This window comes from Dermacentor silvarum, chromosome 7, assembly GCF_013339745.2.
Source record: "Dermacentor silvarum isolate Dsil-2018 chromosome 7, BIME_Dsil_1.4, whole genome shotgun sequence".
In the NCBI taxonomy this organism is placed as follows: domain Eukaryota; kingdom Metazoa; phylum Arthropoda; class Arachnida; order Ixodida; family Ixodidae; genus Dermacentor; species Dermacentor silvarum.
The window spans coordinates 129,389,897-129,410,321 of record NC_051160.1 but is presented as its reverse complement, the minus strand read 5'-3'; the positions used below and the strand labels follow the sequence as shown (position 1 = coordinate 129,410,321).

The following is a 20,425-nucleotide window of genomic DNA, read 5'->3' as shown; positions in this document are numbered from 1 at the left end:
ATTGGCATGTGTCCATTTTCAGCTAATCACCCCGTAACGGGTGTGCCAAGGGTACACAAGGGGTATGCAGCCTTAAATATGGCTGGGTCTCATACAGTCCTCTACAGGAAAAGGCAGCGATTGACGAAAATGAAGCTCTATTTATTAAAGAAAGTTAACCAGTTACAATAGACTGCGCGCACATGGAACGAATTGAGCAGTGTGAGCAAACTCGACCAGGCTTCCTGCATTTGTTGGCGAACGCTGGCCGATTAACCTTGGCCCCGGCGGGGCGCATGCCTCAAGCGCGCTTGATTGCTGCGATGTCTCGAAGCGGTCTCCCCCTTCGACCCTTCTTTGCGTTAGCTTATAAAGGTGTGGCCCCGCTTGCTCCGACATGCCGGCATGCGGAGAGCATCACGTAATGAGTCGGGCACCACCATCCACGCCGCCTCGTCACGGGGAGGCGGCTGCTGCTGATTAACCCTTCCGGTCAGATATTGATGGCACCTTGGTGATTCCAACACTACATTAAAGTGATAGCTCCCCATCCGCAACAGACAACTTCCGCATCCAGCGCGGGTGCTGTGTGGATCGCAATTGCAATGAAGTTGTGGCAGGATACTAGGAATCGGGGGTGTTGCAACGGAATTTTAACGGGGGTGCAGTCACTGCAACAAAAAAAGACTGTGTCATGGCATTCAGCGTTGTGGTTGGCAGCGAGATTGCCGAGATTGCCGCTTTGCGTGTCTGCTGGTGTAGCAGTAAGATTTCGGGATCCACACATGATATGGGAATATGCAGCGTTACACCGAAAGCTACCGCTAATTTTGACAACCACTCTCCGATAGTTTCTGTGACAATTTTTCTCTCTCTCTCTTTTATGTCACCTCAGATCTCCCTGTGTCATCTTAAATTTCCTATACATCTTACCCCAGTGCAGGGTAGCCAGTCGTTTTTACACTTACATAACTCCCTTCCTCTCTATCTTTCTTTTTTCTTCTCCTCGACGTGTAGGCCTTGGAGCAGCACGCAGCTGGTGGCGTGACGCTAATTCTGTACGCGGCGAACGACTTCCATATCGCCTGCACTTACTGCGGCTTCATATGGCGCCGTAACGACCACTTCGACTACCTGCCGGGACTGAGCGGCGCCCACCTGCTCGTCAGCGCCGTGAATGTGAGCAGCTTCGCTCTGTACTACATGGTCGCGTTGTGTGCAAGAGCGTGAGGGGCGCTTCTGTGCTTAAAGGGTGAGCATCGTCGGTGGGACAAAGTGTCGACGTCATCGAAGGCTAGATCTGCTTGCGGGCTCATGTCTTCGTGGCACCCACATGCAAAGAAGCGCATTCAAAGAAAATCTATTTGGGACTGTAACTTCATCATATACAGGTGGATAATAACTTATGTAGGTCTTTAATTTTCTCTGTCCCCACGAACTGTCCACGTTAGCGCTGATCTTATGCGCTTCGCTCCTTTCTTCTGCTGCGTTTTGCTCCATGTTCAGTGAAATCGTTATCAAGTTTGTCATTATTTTGTTATAAACTTATTTCGACAACGTTTTGTGATTTTATTACCCTTTTTTCCCCCTTCTTTGTTGTCTGTCATGGGTAAGATTTGAGATAGTGGGCCCTTTCAGTGGCTAACCTTTCCGTGTTTCTTATAACTAAGGAAGGAGAAAGGCGAAGAAGTGAACTGAGGAGAAACGCTCAAGGCGAACAAAGGTTCATCCTGGATTTGCTTACCCATTTTAAATCATGACGCGTACCTACAATTTCATCTAGCAGTTAGAAGCAATAGATGGCGCTTAGCTGGAACAACTACCGCTGACATCGTGCAAGTTTATGTCCGCTCACAGCCAACTACAAACACAGTCTCTCATGAAAGTTTGCATCGACCGTAGTAGATCGCAACAGATGCTCTATAGAAATAATTACGTTTTCATGGAAAAGAGAGCTCTCATACATACCCAGTTTTCACCATTTGAATAGAAACGGAATAAGTTATAAAGTGGCCTATCAAGTTAAAGCGGTACCTCTGGCTTCCTGGTTTATCGCTTCACGAAAAAAGTTCCCTTGTATTGTGGAACTTCGTTTCTCTTGTAGTTTTGGGCTATAGCTTATATTTGAACTTCCCACTTTACAGGGGCCCTTTATTGTCAAGGAACCAACTGGTCGCTGTGGCTCAGAAAATAAAACGCGCCGCTGATTACCAAGAGACCACGGATGCCGGATGAGCTGAAACCTGAATGCAAACATGCTCTATAGGGAGATTTAGATGCACGTTATAGAAAGCCAGGTTGCCAAAATAGGTCTGCAGCTCTGCCCCGCGGCATCTCTCATCGCCCATTGTACAGCTCTTAGACTTGAAATTGAGCAAGCAATGAAATCGAACCACGCCCTTACGGCGGAAATATCCGGAATATTTATAAGGTAAGGGGCTATGATCACATCTGGAAACGGCGGCTGCACAGTGTACGTGTGCCACACTGTCAGCCACAGTTTAACCTGACAACTGAACCTGCTACTTATACTGGGCGTTTCATACAACTTGAAGTAAACCCTATGAAAATCGGCCCATAGCAGGCGAATGTGGACAACCAATCTATCTGAGCAATTCAAGAACGATATTTCATTTACGAAAAGCGTGCAATAATACATATAAAGTAGACAAAATTAAAGTATATTCCACACTGCTCTTCGATATACTAAGAATTAGTGAGTCGGACTTTTGTGGAATCCTTATAAACACTAACAATCTTGTAAGGTAGAAGAAGGCAAAAAGAGAAGAGGAGAAAGAAGTTACAATAAACAAGGATGGCTGCCTTGTCATACTGATTATCTCAGTTTTATTACACATTTGGCGCAGTCAAGGACAGGATAGGAACCTGTGTTGTGCACCTCATCCGCGTCGTTTTACCGAGGACCATGTGCTTGGACGTCACCGAAATATGCGCGGACGATGCTTTTATTATTCCAAATTTCACGCAAGCATTACATGCACATTTCACATTTGTCTGTTAGGGATGCTCTAACTGATGTAGTTTAAAGAACCAGGATATCTGTTTGGATTGCAGACTTTCAGATTTATATAATTCCGTGCTTGCATTGTTTTGCACTTACTAATTGTTGGCAATTTCCTTCAAAAACTGAGGTCCTGCTCGTTCAATTTGATGTCAGCTGTCTTGCCTTCCGCTTTGGCACAGAATACCCCGTACGTGGTCGTGGACAAGCCGGGACCCGACGGCGAGTTCCAGGTCCAGGAAGGGGTCGAACTCTCCCTGCTCAAGGCCATCAGCCACAGACTCAACTTCACGTTAGTCACCATCTTGGCGCATTTTAAGAATTAACAACTGTATTTCTAACAAGGTGTCTGTGCTACTGCGGGCACAAATCTGTATTAAACAGCGTGAAAGTGACTGCAGGCCCTACGAGATCGCGAAACAGTCAGTGAACAGGAAGGGAAACGGTGTATATTTCCAAAATATAGCGGACATCCCATGAAATGATGCCCCCCCCCCCCCTACCCGCACCCCTCCTCCCGCTTCCAGACGCTTTCGAAAAAGCAAATAAAAAAGACGATTATATCTAATACCTCAGTGAGACATTACCCAGAGCTGTTCGTTGTGTATGGCAAGCTTGCACCAATTCTTGAGCAGATGCAGAGCCAAGGCTTGATGGGGAGCCAAGACTTCTGACTTTGCGACAAGTTATTATTGGGATAGCAATTACATGGACACTCCGAAGCGGATTTCTGCCGTCGTCGTCACCGTCGCCGTGAGGTTCCGTATAAGGTCAACGGCGATGAAATCGTCCCCACGCTCCGGACGCTGTATGTGCGAGTGAAAGGGCGCGAGGGACGCGCGCTTTCACGGGGAGCGAACGCACGTCGAAGAGCAAACGCGCGTTCTGCGCCGTGCTCCCTGAAAGGCTGCAAAATTAAGCGTCTCTTTCCTGCTTAACAGTCACCATATATAGAGAGCGAACACGACTTCTTCCATCGCGCGAAAGGCCATGGCGGGACGGGACGGAGGGAGTGGAGGCGACGTTTAGCTGCAGCACCAAATGCGTATTTATATAAAAAATTACACCATCTTCCCGTAGGGGAACCCTGAGTGGTATGCGAAGCAGCCATGGGGTCGACTCAAGGTAGTTTTATCAGCTGTATAAACTTGGACATGCAGCAGCACCAGCAACGCGCAGAACTGTTGTCGACGCCGTCGGCGTCTTGCCCGCGTTCGCACCGAACGCGCGCGGCGTTGGTGACTGTTGCCGGTGCCTCTGGGGCGCCTACCGTCGCGCCTCTAACCTAATCTGCTTCGAATTATCGCGCGCGGAGCCGCAGGTGTGTTCGTTGCGCAATTCGGAGAGGAGAGGAGCGTCGGAGAGGAGAGGAAGAATGCCGACAGGAGAGGAGATGAGACAAGGAGAGGAGAGGAGGGGGAGGATGATGCGCATGAGCAGTAGGGGTGTGGACGCACGGCGGTTGGATGGATGGAGGGAGGTAGGGAGGGAGGGAGTGACATAGCCCCGAGCATAAGATGCTTCGCATCTAAAAACGTTGGCGCTGAGCCGTGCTCCCTCGAGGGCTGCAGAAGATAGCGCCAACCTTTCCCTTTCCCTCAAGAACCACTTATCATCATCTAAAAACGTTGCGAGGCGAGAAGGTGGGTAAGATTTCCGACGCTGCTCGACGAGTGTCCCATTCTGATCTCGTCGAAAACCTCCGAGCCGCCCCCAGAGGCACCGGCAACAGTCACCAACGCTGCGCGCTTTCGGTGCGAACCCGGGAGAAACGCCGACGGCGTCGGCAACATTTCTCCGCGTTGCTGGTGCTGCTGCATGTCCAAGTTTATACAGCTGATAAAACTACTATCCTTACTCCGTATAGCTCTCCACTAATTTGCTATCGCAAATGATGCTTCGCCTTTTGGGTGAAACTGCGACAATTTTTTCATGGAGAGCCACGGTCTTTGTACGCTAGGCTTCCTTGCATATCAAGCACGCATAAAGTATAGTCGAATATTTTTTTTCTGGAGGCTATGGCGTTTACATACGAGATGGAGTACGTGCTACTAAAAGTATAGTGCCTAGAATATACTTAAGTATATTCTAGGCACTATACTAAAAGGAAGATAAAGGCGGTGGAGGCACCGCGTCGCTTGCAACATTTTTACTCCCAATTTTCCCAGTCTTTGCCCCATCCCCAAATAGGAGAAGACGCTGTAATCAGCATTGCTTTGTAATAGTGTTTCCTCACTCGAATATTTATGGTGCTATAAGAGTAAACATCACTCCCTACAATCACTTGTATGCGTTTGGATCTTCTGCGAGCTTTGAGCCGAATTCAAGAGTGTTAGTCGTAGTCTGTCTTTATTGCATGAGCAATCGCAGTTACACATGTTTAATTGTCGCGATACTTCCGCGGTGGGTAAATCAAGTGAACGCCAGGGTGGAATTGTATGAGGGAAAAAAAAAGTTGTGTAGAATTTCCTCAGGGAGTTATCTGAATGAGGAGTAAGGATTTCGTAGTAACGACGTGGTGTTGAGTGCTCACACTCAACTATGCTGGTAGTCCTAGCACGGCTCAGCGGCTGCGGTCGCCATGGCGCCATTACGGTAAATGCGACAGCGCTGCGGCGACACGAACTGCTGAGGAAGGCGGCGCAACGTCAACTGATGAGGCACGCAAACTACTGCAAGTGGCAGAGCCAGGTGCACTGATGACGTTCCAATCCGAAGCCATGGCTGCTCCACAGTTCTGGCTTACTAAAGGCTAAAGGAGTGCCTAGTGCGTGCCTGATTGCACACGTCACGTAGTCGCAGAGATGTGCTCGTGCCACTAGTGGCTCGCGCCTTCGTCGCCGTCTTCTTCCACAGCTGGCGAACTCGAAAGCGATCGTCTTAAGCGAAGGACGGACGGACGCTCGGACAGTTTTCTCGTTGGGTAACCATAGAAATGCTTACGCATTTAAAACAACAGCGAGGAGTGTGTATAAGCACTTTTAGCATATGCTGTTTTGAAAAGCCTCCATGCTTGCTCTGGTTAGGCTGCACATTTCGCCTGCATACCGAACAAACATTACGGGAAACTGCGGCTGGTAACCAGGCAACTTGAATAATACTATCTGACGATATATTCTTCAAGTTGCCTTCATATCCTTTACACTATACCAGCGCCTCCTTTATTTTTTCAATGCCAGTGCAATCGCTCGCTCTGCAATGGGAGCCGTTGGTGCGCCATAGTTCAGTGAGTTGCCGCGATATGACGCTAATCGGTGGGTGCGACTAGGGAGCCTACATCTCTAGGTACGACTAGAGTTACTCTATATGCTCTTTACGGGAGCCTGCGGGAGCCATATATAGTAATTCTATAAGTACGACTGCTTGCGTCACGCGTGCGTTTGAGCCACTGAGCATGCGCCGCTGCCGTTCCGGAGAGGATGCGGTTGACGCTTCACGCGTCAGTCAAAATTACTTCCTGCGACTAGTAGGGTGCCTCGATGCCAGCGCCGCCGTTCAGGGTGGAGACAACCCCGCTGACGCCGCCATATGGAATCACACTAGCTCCGACTCAGCTAGGCTTGCGTTCATAAATAGTGTTACTCGCGGCGCACTTCCAAGTGCTTTGCCTTGATGAGGATTTTTTATCGGTATCGCATCTGCACATCTTTATAAGCAATAGCCGTTAACTCGTCGAAGGTAGAAGACGTAAATGCATGGCGCCGGGAACATTCCCCAAGTTGCCTTATTCAATCACATTTAATATGCCGTGTGTATGTTTGAAATACGCACTATTTTCCTTTTTTGCGCTTCGATGCTTGGTATAACAGGATTGCGACCCCCTATGTGTGGAAGTTTTTCTTTTTCGCTGTTGTATTTTGGTTCACACGTCACGCCTCCTTTACCGTAGCCAGCCACTCGCGCACGGCGGTTAGTTTCCCTTACGTTGCGCGTGCTCTTCGCGTTCGTTGCAATTATTTGACGAATATCTACGCGCAATTTTGCGTTTTTTGCCTACAAAACTGTGTGCTGACAGTATTAAGCTGGTGTAAAAATAACTGCGATGTGAAAATAAGGTTTAGTTAGTGATGTAGAGAAAGAAAATGTCACAGTTTCGCCCTAAGGGCGAAGCAATGAATGCGATAGCAACACATCAATGTCATACGAAGTAAGGTGAGCGGCTTTGGTAGCAATATGAATTGTAGTAAACATGAGCTGATTAAGTAAGCAGGTGTGCTGCGGCGTAAGTAACCGACATGAAGAGAGACTCGATGACCACGAGAAGGCGCATGTGAAACGGTGGTGTTGATGAGAAGCGCTTCCCGTGGGCAGCGCGTGCGAAGGGACACACCTGTAGTGCTGCACTGCCGATCCGGGCAGCATTGCATGTGTAGCGTGCGTTGGAAAATGTGGCCCGACTATTACTAACTGAATGAACAAGCGTGGTGTTAGCGCGCACAAACGAACATGAATAGATCACACTGAATGACTACAGACAACGACTGTCAAAACGCTGGCAGCGAGCCCATACGCCGCAGCGGGCGAAGTTACGTGCGGTCTATCGCTTCAACGGAAACTGAGCGGCGAATGCACGGCGCATAAAGGTCAGAGCCGTGTGCAGATAAGAGACGGTGCGGACGAGCGACGAGCGCGGTTGTTGGCAGAGTAGAAGTGCGGCCCCCTCCCCCCCGCCCCCTCGCTCCCTCCGGCGCTGGCTTCCCCCTTCCTTGCTTGCGCGTGTGTGATTGAGTGCGTTCGCTCTCCGTGATAGCGCGCGTCCCCGCACGCTTCCGCTCGGGCATACCGCGCGCGGCGAAGATTTTATCTATAGGGAACCTCACGGCGACGGCGACGGCAGAAATCCGGTAGAAGTGTCTATATAATTGCCTATCGCAATAAAATGTAACGTAACTTGTCTGTGTCAATCTTGCGTAGTACACACAAGAAACCAAAAGATGCACAAAATTCATTTACTTGGTAATGTCTAGTACAGTCACTCATGAAAGAGATATGTACATGAAAAATTATATGTACTGTGTGGCGCAGGAAGGTTATGTTGAAAGACGAGATAAAAAAAAAATTCGCAAGGTAGGCTCGACACACACAATTCGGGATAGGGAGAGTTTTTTAATTTATTCATTACATGGGGGGGGGGGGTTCAAGCGAGTACATCTACATTATTACACACAATATAAATCGAAAACAAGAATACAAGCAAGAAAACACAACCACGGGTAATATTAATCAAGATATCCAGCCAGAATACATCAGCTACCATCGAATACGTCGCATCAGCCAAACACATCGATGGCGAGTACAGAACATTTTATAAATAGCCATTAGAACACTGATAACTACATTAAAAAAATAAACAACACTGCATACATATCGCGTACAAAAACCGTAAATGAAACTAAGACAGTCAATTAAATACATATTAGCAATATTTTTCACTTCGAAAATATAGTCCATGATGATGTAGGGCTGTTGCCTTTAACAGACGGTGCCCATCCTGTCGATTTCCCTCGTACTGGTCCTCTTTAAAGTGTTTCTAAGTACAAGTAAAACAACAAAAGTGATTATTGATATGAAAAGTTGCCTTGTAAATACACAGAACCCATTACAGTGCTTAAAATAAATTTTCGCAGAAGTAATGCTGTATTACCTCGCTTCACGCGTTTCGAAGAAATGCACAGGCTACAACAACAGACACCATGCCAGAAAGCGCCGAAACATTTTGGTCCCATGATGCCCCTTAACTCTACTACACCTGGGCATACCGTGCACAGGTATTTAAAGACCGTCACAGTACCCACTACGATCGGGAATGAGCACGAATGACCATCGGCTTACGAGCACCACGCTACAAATATATTCGTATAAAAATCAGCTACATAACGTAACAACCTGAGATCCGCAAGATATCTGCTGAGAAACCAGAGAAAATCACAATGCTTCACTTGCCATGTACACAACAGCCGCTCTCCCCAGAAGAAGCACTGAGTTCTTTAGTACCAAATAACCAGTAGCGAAAAAAGAAACTGAGGAAAAAAAGAGAAACAAGAGACACACGATGTGTGCTTCCCGTGAAAAAGTAAAATAGGTGGTTTACATGACGATTTGTAGCTAATGTAAGACTATTTCGCGGCGAAGCATTTTCTTCAGTCCTTAAAATAAGGGTACTACTCGCATAGACTGCGCTGATCAAAACGGCAAAAGCCTATGCGACGCGCGCTCGCAAACCATAGGCTACTCAGACAGCATCGGTGCAGTGCTTAGTTCGTGAGGGAACGTAGGTACGTGAGCGAGGATCAGAGAATACTTTCTTATTTAAATGAAAAACACGGTGCGATAGTCTAAACTTTCTTGACACTTACCTCGCAAATGTAGGAGCTATCCGTTGACTTCCAGTGATACCGCTTTACTTGGGCTTCCCATCTCTTCTTCGCTCTGGGTCCCGGGGGAAGCGTAAACAACGAAGCCCTTTACGCGTCGATCCGGTGCACTTGGGAACACAACAGCCCGTCATGTCGACTCGATGCACTTGACAAGCTTGTCATTCATGCGGCTGAACACTGTCCTGCAAGTAGAAGCGTCAACGAAGCATCCGCGCGCACTGTGTCTCGAACTAAGCACCGGCACCAAGCAATCGCAACCGCTCGCAGTGATTCAAGATGGCGTCGCAGCGAGAAAGCGGCGGCTTGGGGGTGGTCAAAGGATGGCACCACCCTGAACGGCGGCGCTGGCGTTGAGGCACCCTAGCGACTGGCGTCGTGAGGCGCCACCCAGAGGGTACTCTGCTCCACGACCGTAAAGCAGGCGCGAGCGCTAACCGACGGGGGAGAGTAGGAAAGGGCGATCGGAGAGGGTGAACCATTGCATCGGCCGCATCTGGCTGGCATTGAAAAAATAGAGGCGCTGACACTACCATATCTTAACTGAAGTAAATGCATGGTTTATGCTGTGCCATGCGAACGCTTGCTGCTAACAAATGCTGCCATGATCTCGAGGTTTGCGTCCCATTTTTACAGCGAAGCTGTTTATCTCTAGCCCCCGTGTGCATTCGTTCGCGCATGCGTTCTCATGGGGGTTACCCTGGGCCGCTTGCGTCCGTATCGGCGACAGCAATGGAGCCGATCCGAATGGACAGGACTGGGGACGATTGTGCACGTGCCCTGCGATTCTGTAATTATAACGTCACGCGCGTAGGAGGATATGACACTGCTGGAATGGAGACGGGTAGGGGAGATGGAAGATGTAGAAAGAAGTAGGGGAGATAAAGTTAGAATGGCCTTGAAAGACATGACCAGGGGAAAAGCTGCTGGAGAAGATGGAATAACAGTTAATTTAATCAAAGGTGGAGGAGATATCATGCTTGAAAAGCTTGCGGCCCTTTATACGCAATGCCTCACAACTTTAAGTGTACCAGAGAGCTGGAAGAACGCAAACATTATACTTATTCATAAGAAGGGAAACGTTAAAGAATTGAAGAATTACAGACCCATTAGGTGCTTTCAGTATTGTATAATATATTCAAAAAAGATGATTTCCAATAAAATCAGAGCAACACTTGACTTCAGCCAACCAAGAGCACAGGCTGGCTTCAGGAAGGGATATTCTACGATGGATCATATCCATGTTATCAATCAGGTAATCGAGAAATCGCCGGAGTACAATCAACCTCTCTATATGACTTTCATAGATTATGAAAAGGCATTTGATTCAGTAGAGATACCAGCTGTCATAGAGGCATGGCGTAATCAAGGAGTACAGGAGGCATACGGGAATATCTTAGCAAATATCCACAAGGATTCGACAGCTAACTTGGTTCTCCACAAGAAAAGTAGAAAGTTGCCTATCAAGGAAGGGGTCAGGCAAGGAGACACAGTCTCTCCAATGCTATTCACTGCATGCTTAGAAGTATTCAAGCTCTTAGTCTGGGAAGGCTTAGGAGTGAGGATCAACGGCGAATATCTCAGCAACCTTCGGTTTACAGATGACATTGTCCTATTCAGCAACCATGGAGACGAATTACAGCAAATGATTGAGGACCTTAATCGAGAAAGTGTAAGAATTGGTTTGAAGATGAATATGCAGGAGACAAAGATAATGTTCAATAGCCTGGCAAGAGAACAAGAATTCAGGATAGCCAGTCAGCCTCTAGAGTCTGTAAAGGAGTACGTTTATCTAGGTCAATTACTTACAGGGGACCCTGAGCATGAGAAAGAAATTCACAGAAGAATAAAATTGAGTTGCAGTGCATATGGCAGGCATTGCCAAATCCTGACTGGGAGGTTGTTGAAAAGAAAAGTGCACAATCATTGCATTCTACCGGTGCTAACCTATGGGGCAGAAACTTGAAGGTTAACAAAGAAGCTTGAGAACAAGTTAAGAACCGCACAAATAGCGATGGAACAAAAAAATTTTAGGCCTATAACGTTAAGAGATAGGAAGAGAGCGGGGTGGATCAGAGAGCAAACGGGGATAGCCGATATTCTAGTTGACATTAGGAGAAATAAATGGAGCTGGGGAGGCCATGTAATGCGTAGGGTGGATAACCGGTGCACCATTAGGGTTACAGAATGGATACCAAGAGAAGGGAAGCGCAGTCGAGGACGGCAGAAAACTACGTGGGGTGATGAAGTTAGGAAATTTGCAGGCGCAAGTTGGAATATGCTAGCGCAAGACAGGGGTAATTGGAGATCGCAGGGAGAGGCCATCGTCCTGCAGTGGACATAAATATAGGCTGATGGTGATGATGATGGTGAGGGGAGACGGGGTAAGAGTGTGGCGACGGCGCTGCAGCAACTGAGATGGGTAGGCGAGAGTGGGCAATAGTGTGGCGACGGCGGCTGTGCACGTTGCATGCGCTTCTGTGGTTATAACGTCACGCGCGTCGAGGGTGTCGGCTCTGCTGATATGGAGACGGGTAGGGGAGAATGGGAAAGAGTGTGGCGACGGCGCTGCAGCAACTGACATGGGTAGGGGAGGGTATGCAATAGTGTGGCGACGGCGGCTATGCTCGTTGCCTGCGGTTCTGTGGTTATAACGTCACGCACGTCGAGGGTGCTGGCTCTGCTGGTATGGAGACGGGTAGGGGAGAATGGGAAAGAGTGTGGAGACGGCGCTGCAGCAACTGACATGGGTAGGGGAGGGTGGGCAATAGTGTGGCGACGGCGGCTATGCTCGTTGCCTGCGGTTCTGTGGTTATAACGTCACGCACGTCGAGGGTGCTGGCTCTGCTGGTATGGAGACGGGTAGGGGAGAATGGGAAAGAGTGTGGCGACGGCGCTGCAGCAACTGACATGGGTAGGGGAGGGTGGGCAATAGTGTGGCGACGGCGGCTATGCTCGTTGCCTGCGGTTCTGTGGTTATAACGTCACGCACGTCGAGGGTGCTGGCTCTGCTGGTATGGAGACGGGTAGGGGAGAATGGGAAAGAGTGTGGAGACGGCGCTGCAGCAACTGACATGGGTAGGGGAGGGTGGGCAATAGTGTGGCGACGGCGGCTATGCTCGTTGCCTGCGGTTCTGTGGTTATAACGTCACGCACGTCGAGGGTGCTGGCTCTGCTGGTATGGAGACGGGTAGGGGAGAATGGGAAAGAGTGTGGCGACGGCGCTGCAGCAACTGACATGGGTAGGGGAGGGTGGGCAATAGTGTGGCGACGGCGGCTATGCTCGTTGCCTGCGGTTCTGTGGTTATAACGTCACGCACGTCGAGGGTGCTGGCTCTGCTGGTATGGAGACGGGTAGGGGAGAATGGGAAAGAGTGTGGAGACGGCGCTGCAGCAACTGACATGGGTAGGGGAGGGTGGGCAATAGTGTGGCGACGGCGGCTATGCTCGTTGCCTGCGCTTCTGTGGTTATAACGTCACGCACGTCGAGGGTGCTGGCTCTGCTGGTATGGAGACGGGTAGGGGAGAATGGGAAAGAGTGTGGCGACGGCGCTGCAGCAACTGAGATGGGTAGGGGAGAGTGGGCAATAGTGTGGCGACGGCGGCTGTGCACGTTGCCTGCGCTTCTGTGGTTATAACGTCACGCGCGTCGAGGGTGCTGGCTCTGCTGGTATGGAGACGGGTAGGGGAGAATGGGAAAGAGTGTGGCGACGGCGCTGCAGCAACTGAGATGGGTAGGGGAGGGTGGGCAATAGTGTGGCGACGGCGGCTGTGCACGTTGCCTGCGTTCTGTGGTTATAACGTCACGCAGCGTCGAGGGTGCTGGCTCTGCTGGTATGGAGACGGGTAGGGGAGAATGGGAAAGAGTGTGGAGACGGCGCTGCAGCAACTGACATGGGTAGGGGAGGGTGGGCAATAGTGTGGCGACGGCGGCTGTGCTCGTTGCCTGCGCTTCTGTGGTTATAACGTCACGCGCGTCGAGGGTGCTGGCTCTGCTGGTATGGAGACGGGTAGAGGGAGAATGGGAAAGAGTGTGGCGACGGCGCTGCAGCAACTGACATGGGTAGGGAGAGGTGGGCAATAGTGTGGCGACGGCGGCTAGTGCATCGTTGCCTGCGCTTCTGTGGTTATAACGTCACGCGCGTCGAGGGTGCTGGCTCTGCTGGTATGGAGACGGGTAGGGGAGAATGGGAAAGAGTGTGGCGACGGCGCTGCAGCAACTGACATGGGTAGGGGAGGGTGGGCAATAGTGTGGCGACGGCGGCTGTGCACGTTGCCTGCGCTTCTGTGGTTATAACGTCACGCGCGTCGAGGGTGCTGGCTCTGCTGGTATGGAGACGGGTAGGGGAGAATGGGAAAGAGTGTGGCGACGGCGCTGCAGCAACTGAGATGGGTAGGGGAGAGTGGGCAATAGTGTGGCGACGGCGGCTGTGCACGTTGCCTGCGCTTCTGTGGTTATAACGTCACGCGCGTCGAGGGTGCCGGCTCTGCTGGTATGGAGACGGGTAGGGGAGAATGGGAAAGAGTGTGGCGACGGCGCTGCAGCAACTGACATGGGTAGGGGAGGGTGGGCAATAGTGTGGCGACGGCGGCTGTGCACGTTGCCTGCGCTTCTGTGGTTATAACGTCACGCGCGTCGAGGGTGCTGGCTCTGCTGGTATGGAGACGGGTAGGGGAGAATGGGAAAGAGTGTGGCGACGGCGCTGCAGCAACTGACATGGGTAGGGGAGGGTGGGCAATAGTGTGGCGACGGCGGCTGTGCACGTTGCCTGCGCTTCTGTGGTTATAACGTCACGCGCGTCGAGGGTGCCGGCTCTGCTGGTATGGAGACGGGTAGGGGAGAAGGGGAAAGAGTGTGGCGACGGCGCTGCAGCAACTGAGATGGGTAGGGGAGAGTGGGCAATAGTGTGGCGACGGCGGCTGTGCACGTTGCCTGCGCTTCTGTGGTTATAACGTCACGCGCGTCGAGGGTGCCGGCTCTGCTGGTATGGAGACGGGTAGGGGAGAATGGGAAAGAGTGTGGCGACGGCGCTGCAGCAACTGAGATGGGTAGGGGAGGGTGGGCAATAGTGTGGCGACGGCGGCTGTGCACGTTGCCTGCGCTTCTGTGGTTATAACGTCACGCGCGTCGAGGGTGCTGGCTCTGCTGGTATGGAGACGGGTAGGGGAGAATGGGAAAGAGTGTGGCGACGGCGCTGCAGCAACTGAGATGGGTAGGGGAGGGTGGGCAATAGTGTGGCGACGGCGGCTGTGCACGTTGCCTGCGCTTCTGTGGTTATAACGTCACGCGCGTCGTGGGTGCCGGCTCTGCTGGTATGGAGACGGGTAGGGGAGAATGGGAAAGAGTGTGGCGACGGCGCTGCAGCAACTGACATGGGTAGGGGAGGGTGGGCAATAGTGTGGCGACGGCGGCTGTGCACGTTGCCTGCGCTTCTGTGGTTATAACGTCACGCGCGTCGTGGGTGCCGGCTCTGCTGGTATGGAGACGGGTAGGGGAGAATGGGAAAGAGTGTGGCGACGGCGCTGCAGCAACTGACATGGGTAGGGGAGGGTGGGCAATAGTGTGGCGACGGCGGCTGTGCACGTTGCCTGCGCTTCTGTGGTTATAACGTCACGCGCGTCGAGGGTGCCGGCTCTGCTGGTATGGAGACGGGTAGGGGAGAATGAGAAAGAGTGTGGCGACGGCGCTGCAGCAACTGACATGGGTAGGGGAGGGTGGGCAATAGTGTGGCGACGGCGGCTATGCTCGTTGCCTGCGCTTCTGTGGTTATAACGTCACGCGCGTCGAGGGTGCTGGCTCTGCTGGTATGGAGACGGGTAGGGGAGAATGGGAAAGAGTGTGGCGACGGCGCTGCAGCAACTGACATGGGTAGGGGAGGGTGGGCAATAGTGTGGCGACGGCGGCTATGCTCGTTGCCTGCGCTTCTGTGGTTATAACGTCACGCGCGTCGAGGGTGCTGGCTCTGCTGGTATGGAGACGGGTAGGGGAGACGGGGAAAGAGTGTGGCGACGGCGCTGCAGCAACTGAGATGGGTAGGGGAGAGTGGGCAATAGTTTAGCGACGGCGGCTGTGCGCGCGGCCTGCGCTTCTGTGGTTATAACGTCACGCGCGTCGGAGGTGCCGGCGCGGCGGCAGCAGCGGTTGCGGCCGATGCATGGTAGATGCGGTGGCCGCGGCGGCACTTTTGTATGCGTAGTGTGGTCTCGTATAAAAAATGTATGATTTTATAATGCATACAGCCCATGCATGCAGCCTAAACTGTCTTGCTAGTAATCAGTCCCCATATATGAATGTTGCGGCCTTACGATTTTTATTGAACTGTTTTATCACCATTATTACAGAAAAACATGTTTTATTTAATCATTAGGGCTTGAGTTTAGATGTGCAATTATACTCGTATGAAACGTATGAAATATCGGCGGGCCGCTAAGTTTGAAGAGCAGACGACAAAGATTAGAGTTCACTTTGCGACAGTGTCTCGTCTGTTCTTGCTTTTCTTCGCATGAGTATGCACTGCAGATGAGTAAACTTCACTGAAAGATGCAATATGGGTGAATAAAAACATTCTATGAAGATTTTATTTTCAGAAAGCATTCTCTGTGCAGTCATATTCACGTTTTAGACATAGCCTCTCACAACGTCAGCCAACACAAGCCTCGCACACCCACATACAGTCATTCCCATGGCGGCAGAGTGCCCGTTCAGAAACGCCCATAGACGGTGGTGCCATATTTCTCTCTAGGTAATATGGTGATAAACTCTATGGCCACAGTACGATTACAGACGTGAAGGGAATTTCGCCGGTGAATACCTCTCGTAAGTCCTATCTTCATCGTCAACTACAAGATGCGGGCGCTGACTTTTTGTACTTGTTGACATGCGCCGTGCGTACGGCGAAGAGCCACAGAAAGCTATCGCTCTAAGACACTTCAATATATTGCAGGCCATTCTCATATTCAACGCTTTCCAAATGCGCTATGATTAAGTTGCCAACTCTAAACATCGTCAGCAACTTGAGAGAAAAAAAAACGACTGCAGTACACGGCGTATACGCTTCGGCATGCCTGCGACGTAACGTCGTAGGCTTCGCAGTGGTGCCACTAGATGACGCGCCTGTCCAGAGGAGCACGAAAGAGGAGTCCCACTGCAGCACACGGCTCATACCGATCATAAGAGTTTATTACAAAAACTACTTGAGGGAATTCTGGTACAGCGATGGCTCCGCTATCGCAGGAAGGTTCATTATTTCATCTTGCTTGTAGCTTCAAACGTTCTGGCGGCTTTGTTTACTGCGTTTTGTCTGCCTTTATTTGCCTAAATTTCAAAGATACTTTTTAATGAAGAAGACAATAATACTCTGCGAACATGCATCATTATCATCATCATCACGACCATCAGCCTATATTTATGTCCACTACAGGAAGAAGGCATCTCCCTGTGATCTCCAATTACCCCTGTCTTGCGCTAGCTGATTCCAACTTGCGCCTGCAAATTTCCTAACTTCATCACCCCACCTAGTTTTCTGGCTTCCTCGGCCGCGCTTCCCTTCTCTTCGTATTCATTCTGTAACTCTAATGGTCCGCCGGTTATGCGTCTTCACGGCAGCCGCATTTCGATGGGGGCGAAATGCCAAAACACCCGTGTACTTAGATTTAGCTGCACGTTAAAGAACCCCAGGTGGTCCAAATTTCCGGAGTCCCCCACTACGGCGTGCCTCATAATCAGAACTGTTTTGGCACGTAAAACCCCATAATTTAATTTTTTGTCCGTCTTACGGATTACATGGCCTGCCCAGCTCTATTGCTTCCTCTTGATGTCAACTAGAATATCGGCTATCCCCGTTTGTTCTCCGATCCACACCGCTCTCTTCCTGTCTCTTAATGTTAGGCCTAACATTTTTCGTTCCATCGCTCTTTGTGCGGTCCATACCTTGTTCTCGAGATTATTTGTTAACCTCAATGTTTCTACCCCATATGTTACCACCGGTAGAATGCAATGATTGTGCGCTTTTCTGTTCAACTACAGTGGTAAGCACCCGGTCAGGATTTGGCAATGCCTGCCGTATGCACTCCAATCAAATTTTGTACTTCTGTAAATTTCCTTCTCATGATCAGGGTCCCCTTTGAGTGATTGACCTAGATAAACCTACTCCTTTTCAGACACTAGAGGCTGACTGGTGATCCTCAGTTTTTACCTTACTAGACTATTGGACATTACCTTTGTTTTCTGCATATTATCTTCCACCACACTCTTACACTTTGTCGGTTAAGGTCCGCAATCATTTGTTGTAATTCATCCCCATTGTTGCTGAATAGGCCAATGTCATCTGTAAATCGACGCTTGCTGAGATATGCACCATGCATACTGCATACGCGAACATGCACAATCGCTACTAATTGAAGTGATTCCACCTGTCGCGGTGCCCAAATTGCGACGCGCCAAGCGTCTCACCCCACTAATCTGCCCGCGGGAATGACCTTTATAAGTGTTCCGTGCCGCTTATCGACGCATCCGTCCGTGACGTAATCGCTTAAATGGTCGGCTTCTGTGCTGTTGTCCTTTTTAATGCGAAAGCATTATATGCCCCATGAAACGGAAAATGTAGGCGTTCGTCCGGCGTCAACATCAGATGGCACCAAAACCCACGTGACCAAGTGATGATGTCAGCTTTCAATGAAAATCAAAACCGACCTGGCCGACACAAACAATCGAGTTTGCCCAATTCGAAAATTGAGTTGTTCCACGTTCAAAACCGACTTGGCCCACTCCCAACATTGACTTGACTCACCCTCAAAATTTCAGTGGCCCTAACCCACCGAATTGACTTTGCCCAATTCAGAAAATTTAGTTGTTCAACGTTCAATACCGATGTCGCCCACTCCCAAAATTGACTCCGTCCACACCCAATATGGTGGTGGTCCACCCTAAAGATTGACTTTGCCCAATTCGAGCGCATGACGAAGTGATCGCGTCACGTGACACAGTCACGGGAACAAGAACCATAAGTTCATCGTGAAACTTTGCCTTAAGCAAACGGGGACATTGAAAGAAGACACAAGGACGAGCGCTTTCTAATAACAGGTTGTGTTTTTCCGAAACATCACACTTAAACACCACACAGATCTGCGCAACACATCTCTGGATTCCAATTGAATAAAACCAGTTGTTAGAAAGCGCTTGTCCTTGTCTCTTCTTCCTGTGTCCCCGTTTGTTTAGTGCAAAGTTTCACGATGAATCAATTCCAACTAGGATGGCTAGCAGTGATAGCCATCAGTTGCAAGCTGACACGACCAAGTGATGCCGCAACCATGTAACAATGTCACGTGACATGGACGCTCAAGTAGTATGGATGTCGATACAGTCGACACGCTCAAACACGCCCCCGCGGCTTCATCAAAGAACGCCAGAAAGATTGCGCGAGAGAGTCATAATGCTTTCACATTCAGTGCACGTAAGGAGACTTAAGTGCTTCTGTAACTTTCTGGAATTGGGCCTTTAGACAATTTTATTTATGTTTAATCATATTTATTACACCGCAGTACATTGCTGAAAATTATCAGTTCGCAAACTCACGAAGCCATTGAAAGCCAGAAGTAATGAAGATTCGGCAAATCCATGTCCTAACCATCAATAATACCAGTGCTGGCTGAAACCTTCATGCTTGCTGCTTCGGAGGCTCACTGGCGACAGACTTCTTTCTTGTAGTTTTTGCAGGAAACTCAATGCCTCACACATGACGCGTTTTGACGGTGGCAATGCGTTGCGTCGCTGCATTGTATCAATGCTAATAGCAATACCGTTGACCGCCATCGTGAGGTAGGTTATACCACTATTTAGCGGTAATAGCATTCTTTAGGCTAACTGACAGATTTGTTTTGCTTAGTGACCATCTGGGGTTTTGCCAACCTCATCAATGCGGTATTTATAAAAAAATTATACTAATTCCGTGTCATTTCCGTAAACATGGCATCGCATGTATACCAGATATGCTAACGGCGAGCGGAACGTTGCAAAAGGTCACGTATACGTAAGCATTCATATGGTGATCCAACACAATGCTAAATAATGTAGCTCTGCGCAGGTACTCGCTGAACGTCGACAGCCCTGAATACGGAGCTCTCAAGAACGGAACGTGGACAGGTCTTATTGGTGACGTCCTTTACAGGGTGAGTGTCCCATTGAGCTGTAGTTTTTTCTTGAAACAAAAATAATGAAGCTAGTAATTATCATCCCGGAAAGGAACTCCACAATTAAATAAAAATGTGTAAATGTGCATTTCGTGAACATTGTCAAATAATGAACGTAATCATCATGTTATCTTTGCACAGAATATTCGCTGTATTTTGGCGAATACTCATTGTCTCACTTTGCCGAGAAAACGCACTGCGTTACAAGGAGTCCGGTGTGTCGTGCAGGAGAGCCACTTAGCGATCAGTGAGATCAGCTTCACCCGGCCGCGCACGGAGGTGATCTCGTACCTCTACCCGGTTCTCTACGACGTGCTCAGCTACGTCACGAAGGCGCCCAGGGTCATTCCGTTCGCCATGGCCATCATCAAGCCTTTCAGTGAAGACGTAAGTGCCGATAATGATGCTGAGGTTATTAATCGATGGGAAGAAAACCAAACTCCATGTGTGTGTTGTGGACAGCGGCCGGACCGTATCTATAGCTCCCCTACGCCACCATCAATTGTAGGCCCTGGGCGCTTAGCTCTCCCAAGGAATAGTCATTCCCTGCCATTTGTTACGCACTAAGCCAATTTGAATGAGGAAGGCAAACCGCAAAATTGGGAAGTTCTTCGCGAAGCAACGCGGGCTCATTCCCGATAGAGAAGGCCTGCTGCGCAGAACACAGGATAGCTCATGCGTGCGTTAACAGCCATGCAGGAAACAATGCGATACTTGCTGAAACTGAACTGAACTGAAGTTAATTCATCTGAAACGTGTTAACGTGCCTGTTAACAGCATCCTAAAAAGCCTCATTTGCACTCGCCCCGCGCCCGCCGTATTCCCTCAGTTCAGGCCCGGCAGTCGGATGGGGAGGCCGCAT

General features: G+C 49.9%; 1 protein-coding gene across 1 annotated transcript in view; it reads left to right on the top strand.

Moving 5' to 3' along the window:
- The window catches only part of LOC125947214 (probable glutamate receptor), a 42,803-nt gene that overhangs the window by 3,596 nt on the left and 18,782 nt on the right, over positions 1-20,425 (top strand). The window contains exons 2-5 of the mRNA XM_049671619.1: positions 997-1,158; positions 3,184-3,293; positions 19,458-19,542; positions 19,792-19,950. Coding sequence (XP_049527576.1) covers positions 997-1,158; positions 3,184-3,293; positions 19,458-19,542; positions 19,792-19,950 — 516 coding nt within the window. The remainder of the gene's footprint in view (positions 1-996; positions 1,159-3,183; positions 3,294-19,457; positions 19,543-19,791; positions 19,951-20,425) is intronic.